This window comes from Cydia pomonella, chromosome 8 (assembly GCF_033807575.1).
Source record: "Cydia pomonella isolate Wapato2018A chromosome 8, ilCydPomo1, whole genome shotgun sequence".
In the NCBI taxonomy this organism is placed as follows: Eukaryota; Metazoa; Arthropoda; class Insecta; order Lepidoptera; family Tortricidae; genus Cydia; species Cydia pomonella.
In genome coordinates, this window is record NC_084710.1 from 19782231 (window position 1) to 19800938 (window position 18708).

Genomic DNA, 18708 nt, shown 5'->3' on the forward strand with positions numbered 1-18708 from the left:
CACAAGAACTTTATACTTTAGAAGTTCATAGTTAGGCTTATTTCTATCACGTTAGGATCTGAGGAGTGGACCTAGGGTCTTACGAGGGAAATCTTCAAATATTATAGATACGTTTAAAGTGACAAGGACATTGTTTGTACTAACTCGTGCAATTACTATCGAAAACCGACCTATTATGAACTCAAATTGCTGATGAAGACCAAACATGTTGGAATAACTGGTGAAGATAGTTCTTTCTTCTTGAAGCAGGTAAATGATAAATATTATTAAAGATATTCTTGAAGAAAGTGTACCTACTGATTAAGTTTTACTATCGATTTACAACTATTAGATAAAGATTAAATAATAATAAAGAAAAGGCAAACGCCAGCAAATTAATTTATTTAACAAAAAATATAAGAGATATAACTCTGAGTTTATATTTTAATTAAAATATGGAGGTTGTTAAGACTTGGGTGTAAATATCGCATGAATTGCCTTCTCTTGAAAGTCTTAAGTAGCCTTTTTCGCCCCAACCCGCACCCCATGAGTTTTTAATTGTCCAGAACAACTTGCCGTTTTCTGCGAAAAGAGAAAGTTTAATGATTTATGGATAGAGAGATAGAATAGTCTGTTTTTTAGTTATGAAGTTCTTCTCATAGGAAATATGAAATCCTCATTAGTTTTTCGCATAGGAAATGTAGGTATGGCGTTGTAGTAAAAAACAGACTAAATTATAATATGATGTTCCTGAAATAAGATCTACAAACGTGCCGCAAATAGGTACTTCAAGTACAGATTTTTCTGACATATTATTTTTTTGTTTTTGTTTTTTTTTATAGAACTGGCTCCAGTCCACGACTTTTTTTGCGGTGGATGATAATAATGACGATGATGGCTAAAAACTATCCTATGTCCGTTTCCGGGCCTCGAATTACTGTCTCTATTGTACCACATCTAAATCGATTCGACGATGTAAGCTCGAAGAGGTAACAGATAGACAGACAGACAGACAGAGTTACTTTAACATTTATATATGTAGTAGAAATTATCATCATAATACTTTAGACAGATTTAAGTAACTGTTAATAAAATAACTATTAAATTCTCACAAACCTTCTCCATATCCCACCAAGAGCACAGCATGGTCCGCTAGTAGGCCTTTGCACTTACTAGGTTCTAATATACCGCCATTATAATGAAAAAAGTCTTTGGAGTTTACAGCTGAAGCAAAAAAAAAACAATGAACACGTCCCTTTATTGAATAATATTCCCCTTTCTAACGCAGCGCCTTACTTAAGCGAACGCGAAGTAATAGTTAGTATTAGTTTTTAATTTTAATTTAGTTTTATTTAATAGATACGTTATTAAATTTTTATTTATGTCCCATGTATGAAATTTAATGGTAGAGTCAGACCAAGCTTTTTGCAGTGATAAAGGATGGTTATTTCTATAATAATAATAATAATAATAACTGAATGGGAAGTGACGTCCCTTGGGTCCCATACATACCCCCGAGAGTCGGTCAGGCTCCTCTCTCCGGCTTGCCTTGATTGGCCGGCTGGAGTGAACACTGAGCAGGCGCCGCAGGACTCTCACCTCTGGCTTGCCTTTACCGGATGTCCAGAGTGGGGTGTCGCAGGGTGAAAGTGAAATTTGCATAAGACGCGAGTTGGCACCGTGGCTGCTTACAGCCACTGGGTAGAAAGCGGCGCACACCTCTTCACACCCTGAGCCACTCACGGAATGTTGTCCCCTTGTCGCACCGTGCGAGCGGCCGTTTTCGGGGACCCATATTGTGAGTTGGCTACCTGCACATTTTGTCGTGTTTTTAAAAACATATGATCAGTGCAGGTGCCATAGTATCCTCCATAGTCCCGGTTACCAGTCCACTTGCAACTCAACCCAATAGCCCGGTTTAGTTTTGTACCTATTTTTTTACAATAGTCCTACACTAACCGGGGCTTGTCCTTGGGTGCACTGCTATAGTGTGAACAGGGATAATCGTCGGTTGGTATGACGTTACATTTAGAGTAAATTGTCTTATTACAAGGGGACTCTACGTGTTGACTTCGGCCCCACGCACGCCTTCCAAATGTCCGGGACACCATGGTTCCGAGAATTTGTAAAACACAGACATAATAATAATAATTCAGCCTATATACGTCCCACTGCTGGGCACAGGCCTCCACTCGTGCGCGGGAGGGCTCGGGCTATAGTCCCCACGCTAGCCCAATGCGGATTGGGGACTTCACATACACCTTTGAATTGCTTCGCAGACATATATATATATAAAAATACATAAAACATTTATAATAAAACTATCACTTTTAGGGTTTCTGCTCGAGAATTCTCGAGGCAAGAAATCTCGAGAAATTTGTCCTATGTCGAGACGGAAAAAAAATACTCAATGCCTCGAGAACTCGAGAAATGAATCTCTTGTGATAAGTTACAAAAAAACACGCGTATAACATGAGATGTATCTAGTTTTTCTTTAGGTAGTTAAATACAATAAATGTAAACAATATTTTATGAGATTTTTAGGTATTTAAAACATTTATTAGTTAATCAACCAAATAAAAAAACTGTCTTGATCCGTCTTCTATCGTTCTGGCTCAACCAATTTTCATATTTATAACTACCACCCTCGAATGTCTAAAGAATTCTTCTCGTTTTAGATTCATTTCTTAGCATTAGATAAAAGGTAAACAATCGTGAAGTGCATTTTTAATGAATGAACTTTGGCAACTATTACTTAAAATACCATATTGTGGTTTGTTTCCATTTTGTGAAATTTATCATTTTCTTGTTTGTTGTTTAATTACCTAAAGAAATACACTATCGCCGCACGCACGCCTGAATTTATCGTTTTTTGTTAAATATTTGATTATTAAGTGCATTTTATGGCTACTAAACATGTACCATTTGATTATTGATCTCACCTACGATTCCTTAGAGTCTGATTTGTAATAAAGCAAAAAATAAATAAATAACATGGTCTTTTTTGAAACTATTAAAATTTCTCGAGATACTCGAGAAATCCTGGTCGGGAATTTTATTCCCGTGCCTCGAGAAATAAAAAAGGTCGAGAAACCAGAAAACCTAATAACTTTGATCTATTCAAGAATTTTAAAATGTCTTAGAAACTTTGTATGTATTTTTTTTATAATTTCCATATATTTTTTTTGTGTTTATTTATTATAACTAGATTTTGTTATAAAATTCAATATGTATCATCTTATTATTTACAGAATGTAAAAGATGTGAGGTACATACCAATTGACAGAGGCCCGTAGTACACCAAATAAGCCCTCAAATCCATTTCTTTGTCAATGTCTAATTGCAATATGTTTCCTGTCATCTTTACAACTCCTTTATTAATATCCTCTTTACATACTCTTTTACGTGGCTGATACTGATAGTGTTCTTCCTTCTCTAAATTCTTTTTAACTAATTCGCTGAAATTGGCAAAGATGGAAGTAAGTAATCATGAAAGGTATCAGAAGATGCTAGTAATGACTTTTATAATTTCTAATGAAAATCATAAAGTAAAGTTAACCTACATAGTAAAGTTAGTAAGGCTCTGTGAGAGCAAGTTTTCGTTCAATCGATCGTCTATATTCATTTAGTTAGACACGTACGTTACAAATTACATAAATAGGATAATTTTTGACCAGTTAGGCATATTTGAATATGTCATTATAGATCAGCAATACAAAATATTTTTGAAAAACTTATTTTATTTTTTTGTCATTTTTATCCATCAAAAACAAAAAATATGGTCAGTAGGTATACTTTTTTTTCGAATCGTGCAGTACTATGGCAAGCACAAAGCACTAGGAATCTTATAGCCAGTCAGAGCATCGCAAACATCTAAATGACGGCAACGTACTTTAATGTAAGTCCACTTGCTCATTAAGCGCATCTGTGACCAACGCTAGGGTAAACCAGTACGAGCGCACTTCTTAATTATGCAATGGGTAGTACCACTAGTACCTTATGGTTTAAGTTACAATGGCTAAGCAAAATACTACGTATCTGTGCTCCATAGTTATCATAATTATAGGTACCTAGCCTAGAGTGTCATTCATATGGCTGACCGAGCATTAAGCTAACAGGCTTGGACGACGCGTTTAGTGCCTTCTCTAGTTACGAAGCCGACTAAACGAATTCCAATACGTAAAAAACCTAATCAACTCTTTTCTAAAGAAATAATGATGGTATTTGATCGAAATTAAAACAAGAGTTGATTCTGATAGTGATACCATGCCGAATCTGAATTTACTCAATGGTACTGAAATCTTGAAAATGACAACTGAAGAACTGCAAAAGCATAGAGCAGATCTGGCTCGAAAAATTGTTATCTTTACTCTTTATTTAATATCCTATCCTGTATTATCTTATAAATATATGATATGTCTTACACGTCCATATTATTATATGTATTCGTAAAAAACATAGGCTTAACACAGAAAGAAGAATTCTTTCCGTTAGGCATATGTCTGTCAGTGGATGTCTGATGGTTGAACATAATTATAATAATGATAAAAATATAATACATATAGAATTTATATTATATGCCCTATTTATATTTTTGCCCCGCCTCGACAAATTTCTAGATCCGGCGCTGCTAAACTTGTACGTATGACGAGTAAAGGCCACCTAACACTATACTCTTTTGAGCGTTGGCGTTTAGTCAGCGCTATGGAAAAGGGCGCCACTGCGCAGTTGCCGACGCTCGGGAGACACGTGTGCAGTGGCCCTAACGGATAACTCAAGTTTAAGCGATCTGGGTCCGGGGTCACGCGTCCAAACCTTCAGTTTTCTTCCGCATCATAGACAACCAAGTGTCGGAAGCCTCAGCCAGGACCTGGACTATTCTAGCGTGTGTCATCATTAAGCGTACCCCATTACATCAGCCGGCGAGCCTCCAGAACAACTTCCACAATCGAGACAATCAAGGACCTGTCCTTCGGACAGGGCTAAGCATTTGCCATGTTTAATAGCGTACTGCCCTTCAATATTACCTGTGAATAAATTAAAACAGTTGTATAATTTTGAGAGTTTATTAAACTTAAACGTTCTGTTCATATGTCATATGTGTTCAGGAAGCATAATTAATAATAAATAAGTAAATAATATGGCTGTGTTATGCCTAGCACAGGACGAGCGCCACAGTAATTCACAGTATCTCGCCCGCGAGATAGTCGACCCGTCCCTCTTTGAATGAATACAGTGAGAATAAGACCTCTCGTTGCACCCATTCTGTGCTAGGTCTACTGGCTTTCATGTACTACTTCATGTCGAGTAAACGCAAGAAGCAAATGTGTACTCGCAATAAACACACAAAAATTTGTTAACTTAGCGTTTGTGGACTATGAGAAGGCTTTCAATTCGATTGATACTTGGGCGGCGCTATAATCTATATATATATATATATAGATCATTATAATGATATATATATATATATATATAATGATATATATATATATATATATATATATATATATATATATATATAATTATAATGATCTATATAAAAGTTCTAGCTACGGTGTCTGTACGAAAATGCTACTATGTCAGTTCGTCTCAAGGACACGAAGCCTATTCAACTAAGGCGGGGTGTGTGACAAGGGCCTATTTTTCGAACGCTATAAGAGTAATAATATTAGTCCACAAACTGTGAAATTCATGACAGCACACTAATAATATTAGCCTAATATGGTTCGAAAAACGGGCCCCAGGAGGATGCCATATACCCCAAATTGTTCACTGCCGCTCTGGATGAAGTCTTCAAGATTATGAATAGGATAGATTTGGCATCAACATAAACAGCAAGTACATAACCAAGCTCCGATTTGGCAATGATATTGAAGCCATGGCTGAGACTCTAAAAGACCTTGGTAAAATAGTCAACGCCCTAATCTCACTACAAGTGAGTCTTAAAATGAACACGAAGAAGACGGAAATTATGTCGAACTCCCATGTTGTACAGTCAGCGTCAAATACTTCGTAGCAGTCAAAGTGGCCAAATAGTTCGGTACACCATACTAAATATATGGTGTACCGAACTATTTGGCTACTTTGGTTGCTACGAAGTATTTGACGCTGACTGTACGTGGGTACAACATGGGAGTTCGACATAATTTCCGCGTTGTCCCTTGAATGTTGGAGGTTCTACTCTTGAAGCTGTGAATTACTATGTAAACCTAAGACAAGTAGCCCATCTAGGAAATTCCAACTTTCAGAAACGGAAACCGGAAAACGCAGTAAGAAAAGACCCACTTAAGATCGTAAAGGTCATAACAGGGAGCCGATGGATGACAGCGGCACAAGACCGGCTGATGTAGAGAACTCTGGGGGAGGCCTGTGTCCAGCAGTGGACGTATTCTGGCTGATATGATGATGATGTGAATGTATAAATAGGCCCCAGTATGAAGGCTAACAACACATACCCGTAATGACCTTAGGTAAATTATAATTATCTTAAGTGTGGCTCCGTTTCAATATTTAAAAGTAAACTTAACGGAACAAGAAACTAGCACTAGAACACAACACTAATAATACTAATAAAGAACGTAAGTAGACAAGACAGAACATTAGTGAAATGAAACAACTATCTGATGAAAATATCGAGAATAATGTGATAAGGGTAAGATAAGGAGAAAGATGACCCAGTTAAAGAAAATACAAATTGCATCATACATGACAAACGAGTGAAAAATATAAAGGGACCTTACCAATAGCACTGAAGATAAAGCAGCTACCGCATGTTTGCTGATTCTTAACGTGTGAAACCGCATGGTTGATTCTCCAGTCGAATTCTTCAGGAATAGGATGTGACCTATAGGGGAATTTCACTTTCCTTATTGTTGCATTTGAGGGTTTGAAACCAAGGTAGTGCTGCAGCTCATGAGGCTTGAGATCACCAAAATGGTTTAGTGCAAATATAGTATCAGGAAACATGACATTTCTCTCATTTATGTCCTTTAAGGTTTCCTTGAAAATATCAAGCCTTTCAAAATACTCTCTTCGGTTGTATACTTTCTTGTGCTCTTTGACAAAGTCCTTGAACAGGTTTTCAGCATCGTTCACATCATAGTATGGTTTGTCATATGCAGCCAAGACCGTGCTACTGGCAAGGCAGACCGTCACCAGTACAACCTGCACAAACATGGTGTTTGTTGACAGAGCTAGGTTATGAGCATACTAAGAAGCTACCAGTAGACTCAATGTTGATTTTATTTATTGCGCTGCCTTTTATATGGAAAATAAACCTTAAAATACCTTAGACAGTTTAAGTACTTCACGCATATTATATGTCTCCAAATATTTAAAATTGCATAAATTAGTTACTTTTATTACTGTATAGGTATGTTATCAGAAGCTAGCGGCTATAGGCAGAAATATTAGGAAAATGAAATAATAGGAAAAACCTCATTAAAAAAAATATTTATTGACAATAACAATATACATAATGGATATATACAGATGATTACTATAACTAGCTTATATCTAAAATAGGCCCTTGAGGCATTGTACCAAGGATGCTGGCGGCAAATATATATTAATTATTCGATCGATGGTGATGTTCGGCTAGTGTGCCGAGGTGGCAAGAATAGAACGAATGAGTGAATGAAAATATCTATGTATGTATGACATCAACCAATATAATGGCGGCTCTGAATGTATCGGTATGTATATGTCACTCATACAATGAAAGTTTCGTTCATTCCATCCGTGCCAGCTTTAGTGAAACGACCTGTACGTATGGCAAAAGATCGAATGGACTGACCTTTGGTGAACTAAAATAACTGATTAATACCCTATACATGATGACATAATCATATCATATCATATCATATCATATCATTTATTCCATTCAATGGATGTTATTTTCATTTGCACATTTTAGTCTTATATATGGTCAAGTAGGTACATGATACCCTGCTAGGGTGTACAATTTAGGATTTTAGAAGGATACAATTATGTAAGTTTAGGTTTACAGTTTTTAACAGCTCTTATAAAGAAAAGGCAATTGACACCAAATGAATTTATTTTCCAAACAATGTAGCAAATAAAATTCAAACAAAAGTAGGTAAATTAGAGCAGCACAGAGATTATCTAAATCTTTCATCTGGAGCAGTATTGAAATTATCAATAGCTGTATACGTGCTCGAACCAATAAACAAGACTTTTTTTTCAACACTTTTTAGATTTGATATATTTATTTATTTTTTAAAGTAATTTTCATAGCCATGTGGATATCTTGTCTTATGACACAAGATGGTATGATATATGTTGATCCAACGTATGCACGAGCTCTGAACTATCGGAGAAAAAGGATGCAGAAGTGTGAGCGCTGCGCCTTGTAGCTACTGGAGGGTGTCGGGAGTCGGTATAGGCGTAGATTGTTGTGGGTGAAATTGAGCTCCAAACTAAGGAGGCAAAGGATGCAGTAGAGAATTCACTACATCCCTTCACGACTGGTGGACGAATGTTGTTATGATTGCTTGGAGTTCGTGCGCTTTATATTGTCATTACTCATTAATATACAGCAGTTGTGTAGACATAGTCGAAAATACCACAAGAGTTGCCTTCTCGTAAGAGTCTCGAGTAGCCTCCTTCGCCATAATTTTCCCCCCAGGAGTGTTTGATTATCCAGAACTTTTTACCTTTTTCTGAGAAATAAACAAAGTTTTAATTAATTTTTTGTTAGAATAATACAGCAATGCAAATACATGGAGTTTGTATGTGTTCATAGTATATGAACCTCATTTAAGTTTTAGCTGTTTGAAGAGTTGACAGTACTGTTTTTTTATTCTTATTGTCATATCTACGTTATGAGAATGTCGTGAGGTGTTCTTTAATAAATAATATAAACTCAGTGTTAGTTATTCAAATCACAACAATTTTATAAGTAAAGGTAGCATAAGATCATAATGAAATTATAACTGTAAATATGTTATTTCACCGCTAACTGCAAATAGAAACGAAAACCTTTTCGTTTCCGGGTGAATGAACGAGACCGGTTTGAAAAATGAAACGGTTTCCGAGTCCTGGGTACATAATTAGGTACCTAAAAGTATGAAATCTTTTTCATAGGATTCTGTAACCGTGATATGAATCTAGATAAATATATAATTATTTCTTTTCCATCACGGAACAATGATGTTTCGGACCTTGGAAAGCCGTGTGCGGAGCCAAAGCTAACACGTAGAGTCCCCTTTGACACTATTGAGAGAGTAAGTACTATTGAGAGTTGATGAAATCTAAAATAAACTAGGCAATTGGATGAAAGCGATGGAATGAATACTGGGCTATGAGATAGAAAACCAGACGCCTGCCTAATAAAATGGTATTAAATTTTAATTCCGGCATTCGGTCAATCGCCATAAAGCTACATCTCGATGGCTTAAGAACAACACCGGTGTAAGGACAAAGGGTAGAGAGGTGTCACTGGAATTTAAACATATTTCCAACTCGCCACTTACTTTTCCACTTCTACCCTCAAGAATGTAGCTCTCACGGTTCCACTCTGGACAGACGGCCAAGGCAAGCCAGAGGCAGAAAATCCTATGCCAATCCCACCCACCAACCTTGGGGTGACAGATCTCCCCAGGAACACTCCCCAACAGCTCTCCAAAAGCTGCCCTGCTTTATGTTATTATTATTGGGGGGCCGTTTGAGTGCCACGTCGACCGAGCAGAGATCTTTGTGACGACCGCAGCCCTTTAAAGATTCATTACTAATGCCCGTTGAATACAAGAAATTCCAGATCCTTTGGGCCCAAATTTTATCTACCTACCTAGATAAATATAAGTAATTAAAGTTAATGACTTACGGAAAATATAAGTAGTAACCAATAAATTTGAACAAACCTTCTCCATAGCCTACCAAGAGCACAGGAGTGTATATCTTTTCGCCTTTGCACTTATTAGGTTTTATTATACCTCCTTTATAGGATCTAAAGTCGGCGGGCTTAACAGCTGAAACAAAAAAAGGGTATTTTGTTGAAAATGTTTTTCTTCAGTTTCTCCACATAACCAGGTAAGTAGGTAGGTCATTTGCACCACCGCACGAACCCGAGGTTAACCGGTTAAAAAGGAGTTGCCATGGGTACCAGTACAATTTGACACTGGGTTAATAGTTTAACCGCTTATATTTTTGCATACATAGTAAGTGATATTTTCAAAACATGAACTGACCCATTTTTTTAACCTTAACTTAGCGACAGATGACACAATTTACAAATACATTACAAGCAGAATAAAACTAAAGTACACAATATATTTACCAGGAACAATATCACTAAACACGAGAAATGGATTTACTTGCTGTACGCTGTGTGTATTGCAGCAAAGCAAACACAAAAGGGTTCCGACTCAGCTTTACGCTACACTCTTATTTGAGCAAAGCACTGATATTTTTCCGGAACCCTGATCACGGTACAGTTAGGTAAATCTAAATGTGATGGTAAAAAAATAGTACAGTAGTGTTATAAGGATGTAGTGGTGTTAATATGTTCCGAAATGAAATACATAAATAAAAATAAAAATTACCATAGAATAAAAGTGAGAAAGTGAGTTTTGATTCAAAATCTCATATACAACCATATAATCTTATTTTATGGTTATTTTTCTATCTATGTATATTTGTATCAATGTGTATTCAAAACGTGCATTTCATTAATTTCAGTGATTGTACACTTTTGTTTGTGTTTGTCATTCATTCACCGTTACTTCTGTTTTACTCATTTCCTCAAAGGTTAACTGGAAGAGATCCCATAGGTACAGGGATAAGTTCGTCTTTGTTGTATTTAATTTACTCTGTAACTGTGTTTTTCGTTTTTTTATTTCTATGTACAATAAAGTATATACATACATACATACATACAGCCTCCGAAATACCGATTAAATGCTAAAATCTGCAACCAAAAAGCCGTATGGTATCTCTGTTTTTTGTTTATACTGGCGTGTCAAAGTTTATTCTATTGGTGTGTAATAATATTATTATATAATATCAGGACATACCAACTGACAGAGGTCCACATTGTATCAAATCGTTCATCAAATCGTATTCATGTTTAATAAATGGCCGTACGATAACTCCTGTCACCTCGGCAATTCCTTTCTTAGCGTCTTCTATACACATTTTCTTCTCTGGATAATACGGATAGTCTTCTTCTTTCTCTAGCTTTTTCTTATATAAATCCCTGAAAAAAACAAAGATTTTTAATGGCAAAAAAAAAACAACTCATGTTTAAAAGCTAAACGGAAAGCTAGAATCCTAGATTATGATGTCACATAGCCTTTGTCCTTGTAGCAATTCTAATGATACCTCATGTAACACGACCGTCTGGAGTTGTTGCAGGCGTCCATAGGCTACGGTGACTGCTTACCATCAAGAGGGCCGTATGCTTGCTTGCCACCGTCGTGGTATTTTTTTTTAAATCGGTTAAGGCATTCTGTAGTTATGGTGGAATAAAGAAACTTACGTTTAGTAGAGGGCTTCCATAAATAAAAATATACGGCTATCAGATTTTTATATTCTGGACAAATTAGTAAAAGTTTTAAAAAAATATACAAAAAGATTTTGTCACCCATACCGCGCATACCGTTGCTAAACTTCGCTAACGGGGTACGTACTTTAAATAAATACTATGTTTTTTATGATTGGAGCTGGTGACCAGAGGGCTGGCAGGTACTTCGGCCAGAGACTAAGTCTGGCCATCCAAACAGGTAACGCTGCCAGTCTTCTAGGCACGATAACACATGATAGCGACCTGGGGAGCATTTTTAATTTTTAATATGTAAGCTTATTTTAAGTTTTAGAATACATGTAGTTTAGTATTATTGATTAGTTAGTTTCGATAATCTCACAAGTCGGGGCTCAGGAAGGCGATCCTTTGGGGCCATAATTTTTTTTCTGGCCATACCATAGGTTATCGCTTCGCTTCTACTCCCCTGAAGGTGTGGATCTATTTAGATGACGGAACCCTAGGTAGGTAGTCCGCAGGTGGTGCTGGAGGATATCAAAAAGCTTTTTCCAGGCTTAAAAGCATTCGGTTTAGAGGTTAACCCAAACAAGTACAAGCTCTTTTGCCATGGTACAGTGAATAAAGATTTGTTGTCAGCGACGACTTCTGCACAGGTCATTCTTTAGCTTACTGGGTGCTCCCATTTTTCCGGAGGGGATTACCTTTGCTCTTGAGGAGAAAAGGTTGGTGTTTGTAAGGCTTAAGAGCATTTTAAAAAGTTGTCAGCCCACGTGTCGCTTATCCTGATACAGAGCTGTTTAGGTATGCCACGTATGCTGTACATCCTGAGAACTTATCTCCTACTTAGCCATTCGAGCCTGACGAAACCTGCGTTGCGGTTTTGAATTTGTCAATTAGTTTGTAAGCATATTATGTACCTATGTTAGTTTACTTATTTCATTTTAAATTTTACTTTATTATTAACATTTTATGTTCCCTTTATGATTTAAATACAAATGCGTAGTTTTCAGATATTAATTTTTAAATACAACGGTATTACTTGCCAATGTATAAATCTAGGTCAACAGAAAGTATCCTATATATTATCCAATATCTGATATATTATATGTCTAACTAAATAAGGAACACAGATAAAAAAAGTTAAAGAGGCTGAACAACTAAATAGTTCGTAACACACCTCTAATTTTTACTCTTAATTTACCATTCTATATCAATGAGACGTACCTCATTACTACATCCGGCCACCCTCCATCACAACCTCCACTATCGAGACAATCAAGGACCTGTCCTTCGGAAAGGGATAAGCATTGGCGATGTTTAATAGCGTACTGTCCTTCAATATTTCCTGTAAATTAAAAGATTTTTATAATATCCTGGTATTCGAAATAAAATGTAGAGTATTTATCGCAGGTGAAAGGCATTATTTCGGTCTCGTACTATTGGCGCTCTCACTACGTTCAAACACGTTTTTACAATATTGAGTATTTATTACAGATATATTATTGAGTTCTGTTCTTTTCTGTCTATGCTAAGTTGTGAATGAAGACACGGATACAAAACAATAAGTAAATAGGTAACAGCGACAAAATAATGGGCAAAATACAGAATATTAAATAGTCAATCAATCATTTAAATAATATGTTCATCACAGGCTTTATTGAGTTCTGTTCTTTTCTGTCTATGCTAAGTTGTGAATGAAGACACGGATACAAAACAATAAGTAAATAGGTAACAGCGACAAAATAATGGGCAAAATACAGAATATTAAATAGTCAATCAATCATTTAAATAATATGTTCATCACAGGCTTTTGCATCTATTGCAGATGATTTATGCATTGCTGTTTAGACAACCAGTTTGGGGACTGTGGAGGCCGATGCATGAGCGGCACGACCTCCCATACATTTGGCAGAGAAAGCTCATGCCACCTGAGGTTCCAGTTGCGGTTTGCTTTCTGCGACACTTTCTGCTATCTAACGCATTAAACCAGGCTTCATCGCATAGCTTTCTTCCCCCCACAACACGCTTGCGCCATCCATCACGGTCTTCAGCTAAGGTTTCCCAGGCATAGTGGTCTATTTCAAATGCTGACATGTCTCGCTTAACAGAGTCTTTATAGCGCCGCATCGGTCTTCCAACGTTCGTATAATATGTTCTATTAATATGTATGTATGTATGTATGTATGTATGTATGTATAAACTCTTTATTGTACCAAAGACAACATATAAATATGGCACAGAATAAGCAGTACAAAGGCGAACTTATCCCTTTAAGGGATTTCTTCCAGTTAACCTTTGAGTAGATGAGAATTGAAGAATGGTAGACAAATATAGCACTGAGGACAATAGACTAGAGGAAAATCAATAAAATTATAAAACAGGGCGAGAAAAAAAATACAATTAAATGAAAATAAATAAATAAAATAGAAGTAATAGTATAACAAATATATAGAATTCCTATATTATATACAATAATTATATATTTATAGTCAGAAATAAGTTAAATCTGGTCAGATAGCCACAGCTTCTTTAACTGCCCCTTAAGCGATGGTACGGACCGCGATTGCCTTAAGGAGGTAGGCAACTCATTCCAAAGCTGAACCGCTCGTATCGCAAAAGATTTACTATACGCACGAGATTTGTGATGAGGTGTTGGTAGTGCAAGATTGGCACTCGATCGAAGGCGATGGCCACTACCGTCTGCCATAAATTTGAATTGAATTTTTGTAAGAGATAAAGAGGAGAAGAAGGAATAAAAAGAACATTAAAAAGAAGAGAAAGAATATGCAGATCCCTGCGACGGCGAATGGGAAGCCAATTAAGTCGAGTGCGAAAAAGGGGAATACGATCGTATTTCTTTAGACTAAAAACAAATCTTATGCACATATTCTGCAAGCGTTCAAGTTTGTCAAGCAGCTCCTGTCTCAAGTCGAGAAACGCAATATCAGCGTAATCGAGAAGCGGAAGAAGAAGAAACTGAGCCAACATAATTTTGGTCTGAAGCGGGAGGAAATTCTGCTGCTGCATGTTGAGAACAGAGTGAAACCGACGGTAAAAATAAAAGGAGTGACTACTATCGGGAAGATACATAACTAGAACTGATAAATAAGTGAGAAAGATAAAGGGCCCTTACCAATAGCACTGAAGATATAGGCGCTGCCACAATATCCTTGATTCTTGACATGTGAAACCGCATTACGGGTCCTCCAGTCGAAATTTATAGGAAGAGGGCGTGGCCCATTGGGGGTATTCACTTTCTGTGTAGTTTCATTTGAGGGTTTGAAACCAAAGTAGTGCTCAAGCTCTTCAGGCTTCAGATCGGCGAAATGATTAAGTGCAAATACAGTGTCAGGAAACATGGCATTTTGCTCATTTATATCTTTTAAAGTCGCCTTGAAAATCTCAAGCCTTTCATAATACTCTCTTCGGTTGTATACTTTTTCGTGCTCTTGGACAAATTCCTTGAACAAGTTCTCAGCGTCTTCCAAGTCGTAGAATGGTTTGTCATATGCCGCCAAGACCGTGCTGCTGGCAAGGCAGACCATCGCCAGTGCAATCTGCACAAACATGGTGTTTGTTGACAGTTATGAGCTTACCAGAACGCTATCAGTATACTCACTATTGATAATGTTGATCTGTTTTTTCGTGTTACCTTTTTATACGAAAAAATACATTCTAAAATACTTCAGTGAATTTAAATGTTTTCCACGTGTAGTTTATTTCCAAGTATTGCAAGAATTAGTTACTTACATTTATTACTACAGTCGTTGCAAGTTGACTAGACATTTAAATACCTGAGTGAGTTTAAGTACTTCCACGTGTACTTTATGTTTCTAAATATTTGAGATTGCAAACATTAGTTACGATTATTATTAATGCTACCAAAACCCTGCGGTACCTACGTATTGAAGTTGTATTTTTCTCATGTTCCCATGTACAAAGACGGAAAGTGCCCAATTTTTTTGCATCCATGTCTTATATACATAGATGCTTATTCATATTGCTCCGTTTTGGGGGCCAGTGGCCAGTCCTCAATGGCGGAATTGCCGGTTAAGCTGGCAGCTGCTCGGGCGCAGATTACCAGGTTATGGGCCATGGAGGAGCAGTTTGGTGTGTTTATCAGCTGGGCCTTTGTGGCCCCGCCTATCAAGACAGTTACACTGCGGGACTCAAGGGTAGTCGCCAGCCCCTCCAACTCCTCTGCGTTGATGATTTCCCGTGGCGCAGTGCCATCCAGTAAGAATGCCCCTAGTTCTTTTTTAGAGAGGCTGCCGTTATCTGGGCGTTTTGCCTTTACTCCGCTAGTCGGGGGGACCATTTGTAAGCTTTGTTATGTTTGTCGATCAACACAACAATTATGTGTGTCTTATTGCAAAAATATTACATAAACATTTAAACAGTTACAGACCTGGTTTTCAGCAAATAGGCTCATAATAAACTGTTCCGTGTTCCAAGTCAAACGTGATGCTATTCTCTGGTCGGAAGATTCCACTGCCACCATGCATGGCCAGCAGTCCGATGCCAGTGTGCAATGAGAGTAGGTTCCTTCTTGGGTTTATAGTTGACTGTAACCTTAACTGGAAGCACCATGTCGACAGTGTCTGTGATAGGTTGGGTAGTGCAGTCTTTGCGTTGCGAAAGATGAAGCCACTTATCTCGAAGGGAGCTCTAAAGCAGGTGTACTTTGCTCACTTCCATTCTATTATGTCGTACGGCACGCTCATTTGGGGTAACTCCACTGATGCCAGAAGAGTCGTCATAGTTCAGAAGAGAGCAAATCGTACACTTGCTGGAGTAAAACACAGACGCCCTTGTAATGAACTTTTTATTTCGAAACGCATAATGACTCACTACTCACAACACCTCAATGATCTAATAATATATTTCAGAAATAATATTGCTCAATTTTCTCGTGTAGATTGTCCGGGAAAACAACTGCATAACACAGGTCGTCTTAGAACAGTTCCTCGTCGCTTGGTGCTTTCAAAAAGGAACCCACGAATAATCGGACCTACTTTATCGAGCACCTACCTGCCGAGATAAGAAACAAGCAATGCGACGAAATATTCAGACGTAAATTGAGAAACCTTTTGTTGGAAAAGGGTGTGTAATGCTTAATATAATTATTAAAATGAACTATCATACATTTGTTATAATGTCATTTGATATAATATTATATGTTATAATGTAATTTTTATTATACGTTTCTTTTGTTATTCTTCTTCTTCTTCACTGGCTCAGTGACCCAAACAGGATCTTGGCCTCTGACACAAGAGAGCGCCACTCTGCCCTATCCTGCGCCACTTCACGCTAGTTGGGTATTCCGAGGGCGAACAGGTCTTTTAGGACATCGTCACTCCAGCGGTATCTGGGTATTCTTTTGTTATATTGTGATTTTATCTAAACTGTCCTTGTTATAATGCTTATTGCAATATAATTTTTAAGTAGTATATAGACATCTTTTATAATGACTTTTGTTATATTATATTTTTGAATAACGTAATATTTTTTTTTTTTATACTACGTCGGTGGCAAACAAGCATACGGCCCGCCTGATGGTAAGCAGTCTCCGTAGCCTATGTACGCCTGCAACTCCAGAGGAGTTACATGCGCGTTGCCGACCCTAAACCCGACCCCCCCCTCGTCGAGCCCTGGCAACCTTACTCACCGGCAGGAACACAACACTATGAGTAGGGTCAAGTGTTATTTGGCTGCTGTTTTCTGTAAGGTGGAGGTACTTCCCCAGTTGTAAATTTATCAAGTATAAATACATATATTGTATAACATATTTTATCATATTTAATGTAATAATAACGTAAAGTTTTACATAATTAATATAACAAGTAGTACGAAGTACAGATTATCATCCCACCAAACCTATTCTTTCAAGGTTTCAAACCTAACCTAAACCACATTTTTGCGAGGTTTTTTATTCTACTGGGGGTCGAAGTTCTAATCTAACCTAACCCTCCTTTTGCTAGGTACTGGGTCCAAATTCATTTCGTTGTCTTGTTTCTGAATACCCTGTCACGCTTGTATGTAATCTAAGTCTTCTATCAAATAAATAAAAAAGTTGAGTCCTATTTGTATGTCTTTCCAGCTATAGATTATATTTACATGAAAAATTATAAAAACTAATTTTATCTCATACAGAAAGCTGCATTCCGTCACCTATTTTGGGGACAAAAAACAAGACAACGAAAAGAATGTTGACCCAGTTATTCGTTTGTGTGGAGTCGCAGTTCCAACCTAACCTATCCCATTTCTGTCATGTACTTATTATGCTACACAAATAATTATATGATGTCACTTGTTAGAACAAATAATATGTTTTAGAGTATGTAATAATTATGGCAAAGTATATATAGTTATATACCATATAACCATTATACCAATAATAACATTATAATTGCCGTTAATTAGGTATTACGGTAGTATGCCATCTATTACTTTATTCGAAATAACGATATATCAAACTATAATATATGAAAAGTAATTATAAAAAATGTAGTACACTCGTTGGAAAACCCTCTGTACTCTAGTTCATGGAATTGACAATTTGATTCAGAAATTGTTTTATTCTTATTGTTTTTTATTGACATTGTTTTCCTTATCATACAGATGATCGTTATTGAGAGATACTATTTCATTGTTTTTATATTGTTGTGTGTTGACGATTCTTATTAGGATATATTATTTGTGTTCTTTTATTAATTTATCGTTCATATTTTTATTGTTCTTGTATTTTCGTAAGTCTTGACATTGTACATTTATATTTTGGATTTTGTAAGTATTTACCTACGTACTGTTATTATAATAGTATTGACAATCCTTATTGGTGCTATAAATTTATTTCGTTAGTATTGTTATTATTTTAATTTTTATTTTATTTTGACGATCATGATATAAATTCTTATATTTTTGACATCAATGCAAATTTATTATGTAATTGTCTTTCATGAAATAAATCATCGCTGTTCATGAAATAATTGATATAGTCGGGCGACGTCTGATATAGGTACGTGGCGCGGATTTTTTTTTAATCGGTTTTTAGTTATATTAAGTTCAAGTTTGCCGAGATGAAGAGAAAGAAAAATTGTGTGATGTATGGAACCCTTGCAACGCGAGTACAATTCGCACTTGTACGGTTGTTTTAATCATTGAGCGAATGCCATACAAAAATTTACACGGAAACTATATACTTGCAAGATAGATAGATAGATAGAATA

General features: G+C 36.6%; 2 protein-coding genes across 2 annotated transcripts; both read right to left on the reverse strand.

The window, feature by feature from the left end:
- Positions 1–365: 365 nt before the first annotated feature.
- Positions 366–7215, reverse strand: LOC133520800 (pro-cathepsin H-like). The gene is made up of 5 exons (XM_061855463.1): positions 6720–7215; positions 4886–5006; positions 3256–3437; positions 1096–1203; positions 366–561 (listed from the first exon to the last, which is right to left on the reverse strand). Exons 1-5 carry the CDS (start codon positions 7153–7155, stop codon positions 428–430), a joined length of 981 nt encoding a protein of 326 aa, XP_061711447.1. The 5' UTR covers positions 7156–7215; the 3' UTR covers positions 366–427.
- Positions 7216–7416: 201 nt separating this feature from the next.
- On the reverse strand, positions 7417–15210 carry LOC133520799 (procathepsin L-like). Its single transcript, XM_061855462.1, has 5 exons — positions 14613–15210; positions 12704–12824; positions 11013–11194; positions 9861–9968; positions 7417–8660 (listed from the first exon to the last, which is right to left on the reverse strand). Exons 1-5 carry the CDS (start codon positions 15046–15048, stop codon positions 8527–8529), a joined length of 981 nt encoding a protein of 326 aa, XP_061711446.1. The 5' UTR covers positions 15049–15210; the 3' UTR covers positions 7417–8526.
- Between the last annotated feature and the right edge of the window lie 3498 nt (positions 15211–18708).